At 41.2% G+C, this 18,675-nt stretch overlaps 1 protein-coding gene across 1 annotated transcript; it reads right to left on the bottom strand.

Annotated features, from left to right (window-relative positions):
• Window positions 1-226: 226 nt before the first annotated feature.
• LOC119490669 (transketolase-like) lies at window positions 227-16,946 on the bottom strand. Its single transcript, XM_037774185.1, has 14 exons — window positions 16,641-16,946; window positions 14,143-14,260; window positions 13,569-13,682; window positions 12,194-12,291; window positions 8,310-8,501; window positions 7,614-7,732; window positions 6,001-6,197; window positions 5,667-5,831; window positions 5,240-5,396; window positions 4,219-4,349; window positions 3,984-4,067; window positions 3,726-3,819; window positions 3,485-3,607; window positions 227-1,028 (listed from the first exon to the last, which is right to left on the bottom strand). Exons 1-14 carry the CDS (start codon window positions 16,745-16,747, stop codon window positions 841-843), a joined length of 1,887 nt encoding a protein of 628 aa, XP_037630113.1. The 5' UTR covers window positions 16,748-16,946; the 3' UTR covers window positions 227-840.
• Between the last annotated feature and the right edge of the window lie 1,729 nt (window positions 16,947-18,675).

The following is an 18,675-nucleotide window of genomic DNA, read 5'->3' as shown; positions in this document are numbered from 1 at the left end:
ATAAATACTTCATACTGTAAGAAAATAATTGATGTGGTGGAGGCAGAATATGCTCCTTTGCTGAATTTTTATGTACTCATACGCAGGACGCAAAAAATATATTTTTTTCCCAGGTTGTGAGCTAATAGGATGATGCAAAGTAAAGAAAGCAGGTTTTGTAGAATGCTGTAACAACTGACGTATGTTTCATGCAACCACAACCTACAAGAAAGACCTCAGATGCAGATTTTGTGAAGAAACCATCCCTTTATTGGTGTGAAGCAGTCCCATCCAAGTCAGGGTCAAAAGGGGTTAAAAACAGTCAGTGCTCAAACAGACCAAACCAGAGTTTTGTCCACACCCTGCTGGATCTAGTAGGGTGGGATTTACAGAGTCGTACTGGGTGCAGACGTACCAAACGCTGCGCCGAAGAAGTGAGAGGGGTTCCACAGAAAATATAAAAAAGACTTCACTTAACTCCAAACCACGTTCACTGCTTTTACTGAAACACTACAGCAGTACCAGAACTTTCTCTGGGAGGTAGGAAAGGGTCAGAGGGTGGAGGTGTGGCTGTGTGTGTATGTGTGTGTGTGTGTGTGTGAGAAGGGAAGGGGTGTGTTTACACAAACTAATGGGGTAAAAATCTGGGGTGTCAAAACCACATCGATGACAGTTAAAGAGAAAAACCAGGTTATCTTTTTTTTTATTTTTCAAACAAATGTTTTATGAAGAGGAGAGCGTGAATGGGCCAGAAGTGCTTCCTCTCCGTCTGTGTTGATTTATTTGTTTGACGTCTCCATGGTGTTCCAACGGTTAACCACAGAGTCCTTTACCGTATTTGTTGCCACTGCTGCAACGTTCTTACTTGGCATTGGAGGAGTTGCTGAGCACCTTACGGACTGCCTGAGAGATGGCGTCGCGGTCGATGCCAAAGATTCGGAGCAGCTCGGCGGGCTTGCCGCTGCGGGGCACCTGGGAAACGGCCAGGCGGTGGACAGTGAAGCCGGTCTCGTTCACTACCGCCGAGCACACTGCCTCACCGAGACCACCTGAGGAATCAGAACATACAGCAGTCAGACAAAATGTTTTTTTTCTAAAATTTCTCTCTTCAAGTCTCATTTGTTCTTTAATCTTCCTTCTTTTGATTTCCACCCTTCTGTCATCTTAAATCTCTCGCACGTTCACAGGCGATTGAGCTCTTCAGTGATGTGATGTGAACTGACAAGACGGGCGACGCCCTCCATTGACTTTCTCACTCTTCCTCTGTCTCACTTTCACTCCCTTAAGATTCCTCTCCCGCCATCCTCCCCTTCTCTCGCTCTCACACATTTTTGTATTACTTCTCACTACAAACTGCCATTCAAACATTTCTGATTGAGTGAACACAAAGCTGCGGAATGAGAAAACGAGTAAGTCATTACATGTTATTAGTGATTCACTACTAAAACTTTCCCAGCCCTTGATTGATTTACTAGCTGGCAACTGGTGTGTGAGAGAGACAGAAAGAGACGTGCACGGTGTCACTCCCAACCGCATGTTATCTGCCAGTTCTATCTACGCTTTGAGTTTGTTGTGTGTTCATGTTGGATGAACATCATGTGTTGAAATGACAAAAAGACACCTAAAAATGCCTGCATGTATGTGACAATTTCTCTGTTTTTTTGAGTGCGTTGTTGGATACTGTTCTGAAAATTAGGGCTTTGTTCAACCAAAGAAATTCTTAGTTGACTAACGCACGATTTTGTTGATTAATCGATCTGTAAAACAGAGTTTCTCCACAAAGAATCACACAAAAGCACCACTTTAAATCTTGTGTTTACTAGAGATGTGCTCTAAACGAGGCATTCAGCATGAAAAAAGCATAAAAAAAATGACTAACCGACTAAAGAAATCTTAGAACACTAAGACCAAAAACACAGATTAGTCGACTAATCGACTAAGAGGGGGCAGCCCTCCTAAAAAGCTGTCACCTGATATAAATTTTAGAGCTACTCACAGCTGGTGAAAACATAAAAAGTCAGAAGGTGGTGTGATGACTCTGGAGAAAGTTTTGAAAAAATTAATTCCTCGGAATAACACGTTTCGTTACAACCATGTTGTTACAACCTGCAGTATTTAAAAGTCGCAAACAGCTCAGATCTTGTGTCATAAATTGGTGTTGTACATTAATTTCTTATATATAAACTGGCAAAACACTACACAGTATAATAATAGTAATATAGTAGTATGTATAATTTATGGGGTGCCGAAGTCGTGCATCATTTGGGTTAGCTTTGTGCCAGCTTTCACTGCCGAGTGTAATTTCTCATAAACTGGCTTGTTTTAACAGTTCTTCTAAAAAACTGAAGAATAACACTGGTTTTCTCTTCATATTCTCACATAATCGAGTACCTACTACTGTAGGTACTGATGAAAGAAATCCTCTTTACATTATCTGACCAAAGACAGTGAAACAGGTTACCAAGGGACATCAGCTTCTTCTTCATTCGTCTTTGTCTCCAAAATAAAATGAATTAAACTTAAAATTGATTTAGAGGAAACAGTTTGAAGAGCTCTTCTTTTGAGATGGATATTGCCCATTGCACGCCATTTACCCATCTGTACACCATATCCAGCTGTTCCCTGGACACCACTTGGTTGCCAAAAATGTTACGTTCTTGGACAGCTTTTCTTTATATCTGCAGCTTCCACACACATAGACATAAGTGTGTGTGTTTGTGCGACCAAACAACAGTGTCGTCTCATTTTTTTGTTTGCCTCTAACATGATAAACAGACAGAGGTAATCTTAACGGGCGGAGAAAGCAGCTACATATGTACACACAAACATAATAGAGAGAGGAAGGAAATTCTGGACACTCGTTTTTGTCATGCTGGTATTGTATGTAGGTCAGCGAGAGCCCAAAGGCTGCAGCTGAAATTAAGAAACCCTGACAGCCTCTCCCATCTCCTCCTCCTCCACCTTCTCCCGCCCCCCTCTCATATACTGTTTTTATCCATTTCACCTTTTCTATAGCTTCCATCTCTTCATCTCTCTTCATACCCACAACTTTCGCCCCAATTCTCTGCAACGTACAGCATCCCTCTTCCTCCCCTCCTCAGACTCCAGCTTCCTCAGAGCTCCTCAATCTGCAGACAGACCTTTGTCCTTTGCTGCTCCAAGCATTTTTATTTATGAGCACAAACACGCAAGCTGCAGCATAACAATCCTTATGCCTGCTATTTAAAGCGGTCCTGTTAATGCCATGGACGCCACACAGATGTGACTGTCCTGATTTTAAACTGGACATGATTCAGTAGATTTATGCAGTAGAGTGGCACTTCATATTGCTCTATATTATTTGGACCTGTTCAAAAGTACAATGTTTAACATATTACAGAACGTCAGTGTATGTGACATCATGAAGAGACAGAGGAGGATGTGGGACACAGGTCAGAGTTAAACCTTGGATGCTGTAGGCTGACTCATTTGTTATGTTTTTGGAAGGTCATTTGTGGCTCCTCACCTTCATAGTAGTGGTCCTCCACTGTGATGATGCGTCCTCTGGTGGCCCTGGCGTTGTCGATGATGGTCTTGGAGTCCAGGGGTTTGATGGTGAACGGGTCGATCACACGGATGTTAATTCTTTCTGAGGGAGGAGAGAGGAAGGTGGAGGATGCAACTCAGTCCAACTGATGGTTCATATAAAGACTGTATTATTTTATGCTGACATGGGTTGGTTTCTTTTGTTTTGTCTTTCTTTCTACCTTTCTTCAGCAGTTCAGCAGCAGCCAGAGTCTCGTGGAGGGTCACTCCTGCTCCAATCACAGTCACATGGTCGTCATTGGTTTTATACACGACCTGAGTGGGAAGTGAGGAGATATTTGTAAGTGCACTCCATACGGAAACGTGCACACAGTCTAGTCAGATTAGTCTTTTGTGAAAATGAGGTATAAAGAGAGAAAAAAATAATAGTCCAAAGAGCATGAAAGAGTTTAAAGAATATATCAAACGCTGCTACAAACCTTAGCCTGACCAACATGGAAGTCCTCATTACAGTTGTAGATGATGTTGTTCTCTGGGCGGCTCGTTCGGATGAAACACAAACCCTGAAACGAACCAGAAATAATCTACATGAGTCTGTACTTTTTAAACACAAAAACTGTGAAAGATTGGATCCAATACATCTCAATACGATGGAGCTTTTACTCTGCTCTAAACCTTCTTTTTCATTTCTTATTACAGGTGGCAGATGGATACCTTTGTGTTGGCGGCGAGCTCCACAGCTTTCTCAGTGGAGACGCCGTCGCTAGGGTAGAAGACGGTTGCCGTGGGAATGGCTCTAAACATAGCCAGATCCTCCAGACCCATCTGAGAGGGCCCGTCCTCACCTAAATATACACACCAAATATCAGCACCAAAAGGCAGGTACAGCAAGACTCACATGTTTAATGTACATTGGAAGTTAAATTCTGGTAGACTGGCATGCATTCAGTCTGGAAAGGTGCGCATGCAATGTACCTGGAGAGGTGGAGGAGAAGGAGAAAGGGGAGGAGGAGAAGGAGGAGGAAGAGGTGAAAGAGAATCAGGCCACTCTGTCATCACCTCCATGACACAGAGACAGTGAGGGGGAGGAGGGGAGGAGGAAGAGGGCTGATACCAGGAGAGGAAGATGGACAACAGAATAACAGGAAGTGAGAAGTTGGGTGGAAAAAAAGTTTAGGATCAGGAAAATTAAAACTGAGACGTTCTGAGGAGCAGTTCAACCCACTGCAGAGAAATGAAAGCATAAAACAGCATCTGATAATACAATAAATAATTAAATATCTTCTGCAGACAGTTTGCTCAGCAGCTAAACATCAGCATGGGTTGATTTACATTTGACATGCATTGTGCACATTTTGGATTTGGGGAGTAGTCAGAGGAAAGACGGGTCACAGTGAAGGTCATAATGATCTAATATCGGTTACAGTGGCTAGCAGACAAGATCGCTCCACAATGATAAAACCTTCAAAGCACAGCTTGTGACAAATTTGATATACTAACAAAATGTTCGCTACCCTAAGATGTAATCATAATATCATGTTTGTTTGTCTTCCCTCTCTCATATGACACCTATCTCTACAAAATGACACCTACATAAATGTACTCTGTAACAATGATAGTATGCTGTTGGGGAAAAAGTCAGAAGAACTAAAATGACTTTAAAATGAACTGCTGAAAAGCTCAAAGGTCAGTTCTTTCAGGTCATGATTGTGTGAAAAGAGAGACAGGAACTGACCAATAGAGACACCACAGTGGGAGCCGCAGAGGTTGATGTTGCTCTCAGAGATGGCGGCCATGCGGAGCTGGTCGTAGGCCCGGGAGAAGAAGGTGGCGAAGGTGCTGGCAAATACCACGGTCCGGTCCCGCACGGCACAACCAATCGCCACGCTCACCTGCAAGGAGAGAAGAGAGAGACGGAAAGGAGGGGAAAGGAGGAGGTACATAATTGGCAACAGTTTTACAAATGTTGTAGACATTCACTGTCCCAAGAGGATAAATCCGTCTGACCGTGGTAATCCCCTGACTTTTTCTCGAGCACCACCAGGAGGTTTTACTTTGGTTTTTAGTGAAATGTTTCAGTTTCACCCACTTCGACATCATATCCCCATTTAATAGCTTGTGTGATCCAAAACCTGTCCAGCCATCTAACGTCTCCTTCTCACCATGTTCTGCTCTGCGATGTAGCACTCCACGTAGCGGTTGGGGTGTTCGTTCTTGAAGAGCTCGGAGAAGGTGGAGTTCTTGGTGTCTCCGTCCAGAGCCACCACTTGATCGTTGTAACGGCCCAGCTTGGCCAGAGCCACGCCGTACGCCTTCCTCGTGGCAATCTGGTTACACAGGGACAAACAGACAACTAATCAGTAGTAGATACTCCAGCTCGGCTGAAGCTTTGTTGTATTCTATCTAAAAAGTTTATTTGTTTGGGTCGAAATAAAATACAATTTAAAACCCAAATGATGAGTTTTTAAGGTTAGGTTGTGCCACCACTGATCGTACCTTCTCTCCAGATTTGTAGCTGGGTGCACTCGGCATGCGGATGTTGCGGATGCTGACAGACGATGCGTCGTCGTTGGGCTGAGCAGGATACAGGCGCTTGGTGCAGCTGACGACGCGGCCCTGCATCTCCTTGATCACACTGTCGGCCATGTCTTTGGGCAGGGGTTTACCGTGCCAGCCCATCTTATCCTCCGCCGCTGAAAGACACACAGACACAACTGAGGACCGGAGCAAACAACCACAACTATAACTGTGCAGTATAATACATGACAATAAGAACTTATTACAGAGTGGAGGTAATAAAAACTCAAATTTTATTCATAAGAAAAATAAAAAATGGTGCCAAACAGTAAACCTGACTGCTTATGTGGTCAAAGTTGCTGCATATATGCTGTCAAATTTTCACATTTCAAATGAGTCCTGAGTTAAAAGTGACAGATGGAGTAGAACTAAACTGATAAATGAATACAGGTATAATCCTGGGAGGATAAGGAGGTTCCTAATTGGACCTCCAGAGATGACTTGCAAGTGCTTTTGCTATCAAGGAAGTTTAGATAAAAATGCACCTGAAAATATAAAGTACATATACTCTATAAACCAAATCCCTCCTGACATCCTGCATACTTATCTCCTCCACATGTATGCATGTGCATAAAATAAACTATGTCCACCTGTCACACTCATAACAATCCTCCACTTCAGTGGGTCCCAACAGGCTACTTCAAAGATCAAAATGTTAGAATGAAGAGGCCACAGGCTTATCACAACACTCAAGACCTCTCTTAGACACACACACGTTGCTGTTATAACAACTGTTCTCTTTCACAAACACACGTGGGCACACACAGTTATCACAACACAAGCACAATGGGCTGTTGCTGCGAGTGTATCCTACACATTCTGAGGGATTACCGAGCTGCAGCAGCTAAAGCACTAAAGCGCTGCCTGGATTACAGCGAGTTAGGGCCCCTCTGCACCGATGGCCTTAAGAAAACTTCTGACAGAAATATTACTCCCGGTGAGTTGCCCCCGTTTTACCTAGTCATCATTTAGAAACAGGTTTTTGGAACAGGTTAGCAATAAATGTCCGATGTCATTGACAGTTTGATATCCAAATTTAAAAGAGAGACATCTAATGTGGAACAAACTGGCAGAAGAGCTAAGACTAGAGACAAAAATCCAATTCAAATTCAAATCCAAGCTAAAGACCTTCCCGTTTACCGTTGCTTTTAATTAATTTTCTTGTTTGTTTTATTGTTCTTATTGTTTGCTTTTGCCCGTTTGCTTTTATTCTATGTGCTTTTGCTTGCTTTTATTGTTTTTATCATTTGTTTCCTGTGCAATCTGTAAAGCACTTTGGGTATGAAATGTGTTATATAAATAAATCTGCCTTTCCTAGACGCAATAATGACTTAATAATGAAAAATATCACTTAAAAAAAGTAGATCATTTTGATCCATGGTGTACACTCAACAGCTCACATCCTCCATACAATAGTTAGGAATTATTGAGTTTGTTCGAACCGTACTTAAACTCTACACATTACAGGGGAAAACCACACTGATATGAACTCCCATACTGTGGATCACTGCGTGTGTGCCTGACTATTGTACCTGGGATGCCCTTGCCCTTGATAGTCTTGGCGATGATGGCAAGTGGCTGGTGGCGGGGCTGACTCAGCACCTTACACAGCTCCTCCACACTGTGGCCGTCCACAATGATGGACTGCCAGCTGGAATAACAGAGGAGAACAAACTTCAAATGCAGTCCTATAGGTGCTTGAGTATAATAGAATATATGTCTAGGTACTGTTTTTTTATGGGATAATCCTACTGGAATCCCTGCAGGCCCCTAAAATCATCCCCACCTTTCATCCTACTCATGATGGCACTGCAGCACTTTTTTTTTAACTTAGCAGCATGTTAGTATTTTAGCTCATATCAGTGCTCTGCAAGTGTTTGATGAGGCGATGAGGCCAGATGTGACACCAACCCAAACTAGCACAACAATTTCACAACATAACACATCACATCTCATCATATCAAATCATCTTTGTAAACTTATTCAAACACATCTTAAACCTGAGGATCAAATTTTGGTTCACAAAGTTACACTGTTTGTAATCATAATGCTCACATTTTTTTATGAGCCAGAACCTGCAAATATTTTGCTTTTTTTTCCCTCAATAAATGAAAAACAGTTAACTGATTATCAAAGCTGTCTTTGGGTTGACAACTCAAGTAACTGTCTAATCATATAAGCACTCAGATGTACAAATACTTCACCCTCTGTCTCCCCCCCCTGCTCACCCAAAGGCCTCACAGCGTCGCTGGTACTTCTCCACATGGTGCTGGAGTGGAGCCGGGTCGCTCTGACCCAGACGGTTGATGTCCAAAATTGCCACCAGGTTGTCTAGCTGGTAGTACGAGGCGAAGGCCATGGCCTCCCACACCGAGCCCTCGGACATCTCTCCATCACCCAGCAGGCAGAACACCCGATAGCTACAAACAGAGAGAGAGACAAGAAGAGATGAATAAATAGTTAAGAGGGTTAATTTTCCATATCAGCTACATTTTCCCTGATGGCACATCCTCCCATCTGCTGATTCCTCCTATAGGACTCAATGTGACAGCTGACCCTCACACCTAAAACACACACACAAACACACTCCACTCCCTCCCCCCCTCCCCGCTGAGCTCTGATCATCCTCACTAGCTGCTCCCGCAGCGTAACGACTCCTGACAGCTTTCCGGTCAAATAGACACATTCTCATTAAAGCTGGAAGATCGGCCGAGACGCGCCGCATTACGCCACGCATTCCAACCCCGAGAAAACACACGGCACAGAGAGAAAAGAGAGGAATTCCACAGAGGTGGAGATGGAGAGAGGGAGTGAATAGAGATTTGAGATGGGAGGGGGAAATTTAAAAAGCAGTTAGACTGATCTTTAAAAGCCGGTTTCTGAAAGGTTACCGATGAAACTATCCGTAATGATATATACAGATGCACTGAATTCTGGAAAAAAGTGCATCATTCCAGGTCTCTAAATTAGAGAATTTAAATATTATGGCTGATCATTTAAGTAACTCTGTTTGAAACTAGGGATGAATGATAATTCAATATGATAATTTATCGTCTTTCAATGGAATTGTATCGTGATGAAATCATATATCAAGATATCCTGATACACAATTACCTTTACTTTATCAAGGGGCTAAAACACATTAAAATCTTCAGGTTTGTAGAGAAACCTTTATGTCTTCTGTGTCACATGTTTTATTAAAATATGTGTGTGCGTATATAATGTATGCATTTACTGTATGTATATATGTGTATGTGTATGATAAAGATCTAATGTTCCAGTCATTGTGTTTAAAGGGATAGTTTGGGTGTTTTGAAGTGGGGTTGTATGAGGTTCTTATTCATAATCAGTGTATTACCGAGAGTAAATGACGGTTGGCACGCCCCCAGTTTGGAGAAACAGACAGGAGTTACCGCACGGAAGCAAAGCAATGTACTGCTGTGGACGGGGCCGGCAGCAAAACGTATTTTAGACACCTAAAATAAAGACCCACCTAAAAAAAAGTGTACGCTATATTTGGAATATTTTCCGCCTTAGAACTCAACTTTAACTTATCTATACCGTTTTTATTAATGGAGTCTTGTGACTTTGAAGAGAGCATAGATAAGTTGCACTTTCAGTTCAGTTCCCCATCAGAATGGGCTGTCTGAAAATATTCTCAATATAGCGTACACTTAAACTGATATAGATTTTTTTAGGTGGGTCTTTCTTTTAGGTGGCTACAATATGTTTTGCTGCCGGCCCCGTCTTGTTTCTCCAAGCTGGGGGCGTGCCGACCATCATCTACTTTAAGTAATACACCGACTATGGATAAGTACCTCATATAACCCCACATCAAAACACCCAAACTATCCATTTAACGTAGACTATAAAGTTGTCTTAGTCTTCAATTCTGAAGTTTTCAAAATTGTAAATATAAGTGGTAAAAGTTGCAGGTCGTGATAAACTGCAACACATTCTGCCAAAGATGACACCAATAGGGTACAAGATCAAGAACACAGTCTGAAGGGCATCCATTACAACTACAGCAGGTTGAGGCTTCAGCTACAGGAGTAAAGTAATCCCTCCGGAGGTGTGAGGAGTGTGTGTGTGCTTCTCGTTCATCCTGTCTTTGCAAGGTGAGAACAACAGACCAAGACAAGATGATACCTCTCCTTGATAACAGCCCAAACACGTCCTCACATTTTGTGCCACCCACACCACTACACCCTGCCAACACAAAACCAACGAACAAGAAACTTGAGTTGAATTAACTCCTGGGTTTGGTGTTAAGCATGAATGAGCATGAGGAGGAACCCTGCATGTGTTTGATCCAATAATCAGTTTACAACTGCAGAGTATTGAATCAGAGCCACATAAGCATGAAGCAACGAACAGTGTCAGCTATTCCGTCTCTGTTGATGGAGCGTATTTGACGGGTTAATTCATGTATCGTATTTTAATAAACCACACCCTCAGAGAAGCTGAGGGGTCAGGTTGGGTGTTGATTTACATCCTGCTAATAGTTTGATCAGAAATATCATAAAATGTGACATATTCCTGCTGCTCAACTCCAGCAGTGTGTATGTGTGCCTCTAGGAAGGGTTGATATTGTTGCCATTCAGCAGTTTGTGTCTCAGATTATGTTATGAAACCAGTGATGCAGCCTTCTAAAGTGAGCGCTGAGCCGTTACGTTGCAGCGAATTAGTTTGACAAGCTGCTCCGAGCATCGCAGGGGAAGCGAATACGCCCTTCTGCATGCACGCACAACCACACACAGCGTCCACAGTCACACATGTACAATATAATCGACCGTGTATGCAACGCGTAGATGCAACAGAAGCGCAGCGTGGGATTTTGCCATTTTTTTGGGTGAGAGGATGAGGGTAAAGGGCGAGGCAGAGAGATGAGGGCGGAGCTGCGCTCTCGCATGTGTGATTATTAGAGCAGAAATAATTGAGTGCACACAGAATGCAGAGTGAGAGATATCGAGGGCCGCCAACTCAGACTGCAATTGCAGCATTCCCTGACCGCCTGTTTCAATGCGTCTGTTATGTGTAAAAAAAAACAAAATTGCCTTTGAGACCGTCTCCCTCTGTTCTGTCTACAACGAAATTGTACTATGTTCCTGAATTTCAGTTTTTGCATCACATCCATTTGCTATGAAAATGTGAACGGCATGTGTTCCCATCTCGCTCTCTCTATTGTTGTGCTGGGAACCATGTGGCTCTTTCTAGATCACACTAGAACAAAGAGGACACACGAGGACTGATCCGCAACCCTGCTAACATTCAGCTGAGTAGTAGATGACCACTGTGCATTTCAGGGCTGTTAATCTATTGTGATGTAAATATCAGGGCTGTCAAATTTAATGCAATAATAACACATTAACGCAAGTTAATTTTAATTTCTTTAACGCATCAACGCAATCGATCTTTCAGAGGTTGTAGCAGGCTCAGTTTTAAAGCTAGAGTGAAGATACTGGCATCATATGAAACTACAAAACCTAAGGAATCATGTCACACTAGCTTGTCGCAAAGGAGGTTAAATAAGGTTCTTTAAATTTTAGCGAGGAGGACAATCATGCGATAAATATTTGAATCGATTGACAGCCCTAATTAAAATGTTTGAAACTGACAACATCCAATACAAAAGAAGCAGCTGCAGAAGTGTGCATATCATGAAACTGTTAAAAAAAAAGAAGAAAAGCAATTAATATCAATCTATGAATTTGAAGTCCTTCTTTCTAAAGAGACAAATTAATCCCCATCACTGATTTCTTTTACCACTTGATCTCTTCCTGGGGTCGTCTCATTACTGAGCAGATACCCTCATTCATTCTGATCTGAAGGTAGAACTGATCAGAGGTCAGATCTCCTGGCTCTCCGAGTGGCTGCCTAAATGTCAACCCAGACCAGGCCTGTCAGGTGAGGTTTGATCCAAATCTAAAGGCTGAAATGTCACATGTCAGCACGGCTCACTGCAGCGTGCATTATGCCCATGCATAATTTCATACCGTCTGCCTTTACTATGTGCAGATGCAAGCTGGGCTGCTGTGCTCTTTCATTTATGTCGTCTGCATGTTGGAGAGTCTCTTTGACACAATTCGTGTGTGTTTTTTGTGTGTGTTACCTGGCCTTGTCAAAGTATTTTCCAGTGTAGGCCATTCCACAGGCAGCTCCCAGCCCCTGACCCAGAGATCCAGTGGCCACATCCACAAACTGCTGCTTCTGTTAGCACACATACACACACACAAAACATGCATCTTACTCTACAGACAAGACTGCAAACACAAAAAGCATCAAGTACAGTGGATGGATTATTTTCTTAACATGCAAGAAAACAGTCTGTGTCTAGCAGTGTGGCAGCATCTGGGTTTATGTGGACACAGTGTCTGATTAATGTCTGCAGCAGAGGAGAAAGGAGCTGAGGACGGACCATCTCTGTCACACAAGAACATCTTTGTCACCATGTCCCTGCCTGCAGACGACATATATAGCACGTCTGTCCATCCTTACTGTAAAGGACAGAGGGTGTCGTATCCTGTACAGATTGTAAAGCCCCCTGAGGCAAATTTGTGATATTGGGCTATGCAAATAAAACTGACTTGCCTGCAGACAGTATATGTTATCTGTCTAAGTGTGTTAATGTCTCTACATATGAACACAATGTGCAGCAAGTACACACGTTACGTTCTAAAGTAGTCATTCACAAGCTTCTTTTAACTTGAAGAGGTAAAACTATCCAGTATTTTAGAGGGAAAAGGCAAAGATTACAGAAAGGCTAGAAAACAGTGTTGCATAAAGATATTTATTATAATTTTTCACAATACTATTTATCCTGCAATCCCTCTTAGATGGTCTCAATCCCCAGGTTGGAAACCACTATTCGAAAGCTAATTTTCTTCATTTTTATAGTGCAGTGTGAGAAATATTAAAACCATTTCTAGCAGGAAAAATGAGACTATCCTAAATTGCTGAAAGGGAGATTTTGAAATACTGCATATTAGAAAATTTCAGTGTGGCTACATCCAGTGACATACATTTCCTTGGTCATGTCATATCAATATTTTAAGATTCTTAGATGCGGTCAAAAGGTTTGCCTGAATAAGCTCCAAGCAAGCAGAGTTTGATAGACGGCTACATGTATGAAGAGGCTGGAAGCAAAGCCGAACTTAACCTTAAGCACAAAACGTTGGAAATATGATGTTTGAGTTGGTAAAAGAGATCATGAAACAGCCTAGGGAACTATTTTGAAGTCAAATCAGAACGATTCTGATGTGTTAATGGTTGAAGAGCGGGCTGCTGTTGGATGTTCAATTACTGGTATAGTTGCGTTTTAAATATTGGCTTTCACATCTACATCTATTTACTGTCAAAATACCCCCCAATAAACACAGAGAATGGTAGTGTAAGGGTTTTGTGTATTCCTAATGCATATGTGTTGGTACGTTGGAATAAATAACTTTCAGACCCAAAACTTCCTGCAGGTCTGAACGTCACCTCACCGGCACAGGGTGTCCCTCCAGGATGGAGTCGACCTTGCGGAGGTTGAGGAGCTCGTTCTCCTTCAGGTAGCCCGTCTCCGCCCACACGGCGTACAGCACGGGGGCTGCATGGCCCTGAGGAGGCAGAGGTCAAAGGTTAGAGTGTAAGATCACATACTGTATACCTGATTTTGCTGGTGCTGGAGCTGCTATCAGAGTTTAGGAAACGCTCATCAATGCTAGTGAGTTATAAGATCCTGTTTTATATCTCTATCTCTATATTTTCTTCCGTCAGGTACCTTTCCTGCACAGCTAAACAAAGAGTTTCCTGCTAAATGAAAGGTGAGAGAACAAAGAATAAAATTCATTTTGAAGTGTGTGCATCAAATCAGGCGTGACATTTGGCAAAGTAAAGTCTGGAATTTGCAACTGGCACCTTATAGACATCAAACAAAAACATATGCCTGTGAACTTACAGACGCACGCATAATGTGTCACCTTATACTGTAATTAGTAAATCATTTAGATGTTCCTTGTGTGTGCTGTCTCTAGGCATGCATCAGAAGAACGCCTGGTATGTGTGGGTGTAAGTTACCTTGGAGAGGATGAAGCGGTCGTTGTTGACGTTACGGGGGTCTTCAGGTCGGTACTTCATGGTATGAAAGAACAGCACAGACATGATCTCTGCCACGCTGCAACATGATGTGGGATGACTGCAACAAAACGATGGCGAGAGAGGAATTAGATACACAGCAATCAGATTAAAAACTTCATGTGCCTCGTGATTCCTCTGTTCAAATCTACAAGCATGTTCAGAGCATGTTGTCCACACGCACAGATCCAGAGGAGAAGAGGAGAAAAAAGGCTAAAGACAAAGTGGCAATCAGAAGTGGAGCTTCTCTCTTGTGGGTTAATTCATGCCAGACCAGCTGTAGAGTTATGTAAGACAGACAGTACGCTAGTGAGACTGATTTTATCAGGGTCAGACAGTCACTAAGTACATATACAGTATCTCTCACGCTCAAACACACACAAGTGTAAATGCATTTGAAGGAAATCCTTTTTTCCACTCTCCCTCATACATGCACACACATACATATAAATACAGTGCAAAAGCATATTTCAATGTGTAGTCCCAAACTGTTACAGTCAAGCCAATTTAACACAAAATAGGTTATGATGAAGTTTTTATGTCTAGAATGTTGTTCACTTTATTTTCAATCCACATGCCAATAATACCTCACTCAGGCCTTCCCCATGAAGGCCTGTTTTCTTTACTCTCCTGAAATGGAAAATGTGATCAAATAATTAAAATAAAAAAGCAAAAAAAAACAAAACAGAAGGAGATGATGAATAAGCATGACCTTATGTGGGATGAAGGATGCTCTGTGAGAGGCTGAAAGGTGACAGATGCTTTATATATGGTTGTAAATAATGGATTTAACGAAACATGGGATAAACAGAAAAAAGTTAGTGCATAATTATGATAAAAACGAATAAAAGAATATAAAAGTGTAAGTTAAAAGAGAAAAAAATTTAAAAGGATAATAAAAACAATCAAAAGACAGTAAAGTGCAGCATTTGATCAATTAAGAAAAGCGTCTGAGAACAGTTTTTGGTCTTGAGTCTAGATTTGAAAGTGGCCACTGATGGTGCATCTTTGACCTCATCTGGAAGTTTGTTCCACAGTTTAGCAGTTTAGTTTTCCTATGATTTATTTTCATTTTAATCTGTTATTTTCTATCACTACAATAACGTTGCAGCACGTTTGTCAATTCAGATTTTATTTTGAAATTTCTCCAAACACACACACACACTACGTCAGTCGGTCCACGAGCTGGCTGGCTGCACGGGATCATCCTGCACGGATCTCTGCTCCTCCTCCTCTGTTACATAACCGATCACACAGTCCGCAAAGAGTGAAGGGAGAGCAGAACACTGCTGGTGCACCTGCAGCAATTCATGCCGAGCCTCCAAATCCGACACGATTTAATCCATATTTTATGATTTAAAGGAGCGGTTGTGCAAAAAACAAACACGCCTGATAATTAAATGCATTAAGTCGCATTGCAATCAGGAACTTAACACGCTCGTGAACTTAAATACAGATACGAAAAAATGCCAAATAAATGAACTCTGAACCTTCTACACTGAATCCTTTCTGGAGACGTGCGTAAATTACGCACAGCTGCGTAAATTACGCACAGCGCATGTTGGCACAGAACCGTTTTACGCACCAGCGAAAATAAGACAGGAACATTTAAAATGCCTCAGTTTTTGCATGGCACATGAGACGCACATTACTTATTGTGATATTCTGCATCTGTAGCTTTTCCTGCTGATCCTCCTGCACGCTGCAGACACTCAGTCCATCAGGAAAATGATATGTTTAGATATATTTTCTTTTCTTCTGTACTGTTTTTTGTATGTATTTCATTGTTTTTATTGGGTTGTTTTCCACTGGTTGGTTAGGGTTTTTCTGCACATTTTGTGTACTTCTTGTTTAACTTTTGTTGTATTTTTAAAATTATGTTAGTTTAGATTTGTCATCCTTTTTTGTTATAGTTATATTCTCCTGGGATTGGTGGGGAGGTCCTTTGTATATAAGCCTGTAATGCTTCTTGACCTCTCCTGACACATTTCTTTTTTTTTTTTTTTCATTGACTGGATTCTGTGCTGTTTTATACTACTGAACAGTAGCACTAAATGAATGCAGAGCTGTGGATTGTTTATGGATGTTTTAGGTTGTATTCTCAGGTATTGTCTTATTTATTATAGTATTTATCAACTGTACTATTTATAGATTTTAAGGAATGAGAGAAAGAGCCAGGGTAAAATGCTTTTCATTGCATTTCAATATACACTGTACTTTTAAATGCATATGACAAATAAACTTGAAACTTATATAGATGCAAATAAATAAATAAATAAAATAAATGGCTTTGTGTTGTGTAAATTCAAGCTTATACTTCATAATTTACCCTTTGAACAGACAAGTGCATGAATCATACATCAACTGGACACTTTGCTATGCTGTCTCACACTACTATAGACCTCCAGCTCGGTTTAATCTGTGCGTAATGCTCCTCTTACCCGCTGCCTGCTGCAGTCGTCGCCTTGATGGAGTTGATCCGCAGCCGGATGGCGATGTTCCTGAGCGCCTGCACCGTCTGCTGGTCCGGTTTATGGTAGTCCTCCATCTGGCCGATGCACAAGAAGAAGAAGAGCACACACACGAGCCGGTTAAATGGAGTTAAGAGTTAAAAGAGAATAAAAGGCTGGATGAGTGTGCAGGAGGACGCTGTCAGGGGTTAAAAAGAGGCAGTGGCGTTGAACCTGACAGACACAGAGAGAGAGGGAGAGAGAGAGAGAGGGAGGAGGAGAGGAGGGAGGGGGCGTGTTGGGAAGCAAAGCCTGAATCTGGCTAATCTCGGGCTAAAAGGAGCCTACAGCTACTCCTGACTGTCACGCATGAGCACAGCCAATAGGAGGAGGGCTTTCAGTTGAGACCAAGGTGCACGCACACATGAGCAGGTGCACGGTCACACAAAGTATTGTGTCAGGTTCAACCTCCAAACTGATCTAACATTTTTGATGCAGGTTAAGACAGATAGAAAATTCAGGAGTGATGCAAATCATTTACACATTTTTTTTTTTTACACATGTAGTGAATTAAATCTGTTTTGGTTAGAAATATTTAAGTTTATAGAAGACATTTTCAGAAAACCTCTGTATTTAAAAGCAGAGCATATCATACTCGGGAAACCTCCAATTGGTCTCGGTAAAGATGAACGTTAAATATAGTTACATAGGTTAACAAGCATGCACATATACATATGCTTGGTGGTGACTTGACGTTAAGGAGGATGCATGTGTGCCCATGTAAATGATATTACTATATATTTGCTATATATTTTTTTTGTTTGTCTGCTTTGTTGTTGTTTTTTTTGTTTTTTAACTCTACTCTTTCTTTTTGTCATTATTGTTATTCTCTTCTTGGTTTTGCTTTGGTTTTGAATATTGAGGTTGTTTTCTCTAGTGTACTTGATGGGTTTGTCTGTAAGCTCATCTACTTAAAAGTTGGTTTATAGACTGTTGTAATTACAAACAGTGGATTACATATATGAAAACAGCCTTGAAAAAGGGAAAAAATAAAGTATATATATATATATAAAAAAAAGAAAATTCAGGAGTGAAACTTAAAGCAAACAACTTTATAATGCCAGAATTGCAAAATATTTTAAAACCAAAGTGGCTGCGCAGTTGAGTCATAATTTTTAGTTGCTATAGGAACAAAATTCCGCTCATTATTTCTGCATTTTGGTTCATCTTCACATTGAATGAATAACTGCTGCCTACTTCCATCACCACATGCAACCATAGTGTGTGTATGTCTGATATATTACCAAGATATGCATGAAAATATAAATATATCCAAGACACATGTGATGACCATGTCATGCAACTGCTGGTGCCATACCCCATGCACTTGTTGCATGACATGATCATCAAATGTGTCTTGGATATATTTATATATTTCACGCATATCTTGGTAATATATCCCTTTAAAGTATTTTTTGTATGCATCTCATTACATACAACATACATTTCTACAGTTTATACATGTATTTGGTTAATAAAACAACTTTTTATGTAGCTATTTATACAAATCAAAATGTACACAAATATAATATTGCATAAATGCAACAATAAAACCATCTGAAAGTTTGATATCTGTTGGCCTTCAGATTAAATTGGATAATGAGAGGGAATACCAAAAGCAAGTCCGGGATGTATGGGCAAGACTGATTCAGTCACATCAAATGTCACTTTGAAGTACAGTGTGTCAAATCAACATAAATTGAGTATAACTGAAAATGTATATATGGCGGTACACAATAAGAAGTAAAAGGTACTCATGTGGACAAAAATCAGAAGTGTAACGGTGAGAACCGGCCCATTTCAGACACTGTATATATAAATATATAACCTCGGTTTTCAGATGCTCAGACTTCATACTAATGGACTTTTCTTGTAGTTGCACCATGTGACAGTATGGGTGTGAAACTGTAGGTTGTCATATGTCTGCACCAATATCACCAAGAAACCTCCTCTACTTCTAATGCAT

The sequence above is a fragment of the Sebastes umbrosus genome, chromosome 6, assembly GCF_015220745.1.
Source record: "Sebastes umbrosus isolate fSebUmb1 chromosome 6, fSebUmb1.pri, whole genome shotgun sequence".
NCBI lineage: Eukaryota > Metazoa > Chordata > Actinopteri > Perciformes > Sebastidae > Sebastes > Sebastes umbrosus.
Note: the sequence above shows the minus strand (reverse complement) of the source record. Positions and strands in the feature narration are given on the sequence as shown.

What these genes read in the sequence shown, in the direction of transcription:
- LOC119490669 (XM_037774185.1), bottom strand. Translation starts at nt 16,747, where the DNA reads ATGGAGGACTACCATAAACCGGACCAGCAGACGGTGCAGGCGCTCAGG. An exon ending in AAATACTTTGACAAGGCCAG is followed by an intron (nt 8,502 to 12,193) that starts GTAACACACACA and finishes CTCTGTTTGTAG; the next exon opens with CTATCGGGTGTTCTGCCTGC. An exon ending in CGACGCTGTGAGGCCTTTGG is followed by an intron (nt 7,733 to 8,309) that starts GTGAGCAGGGGG and finishes CTGTTATTCCAG; the next exon opens with CTGGCAGTCCATCATTGTGG.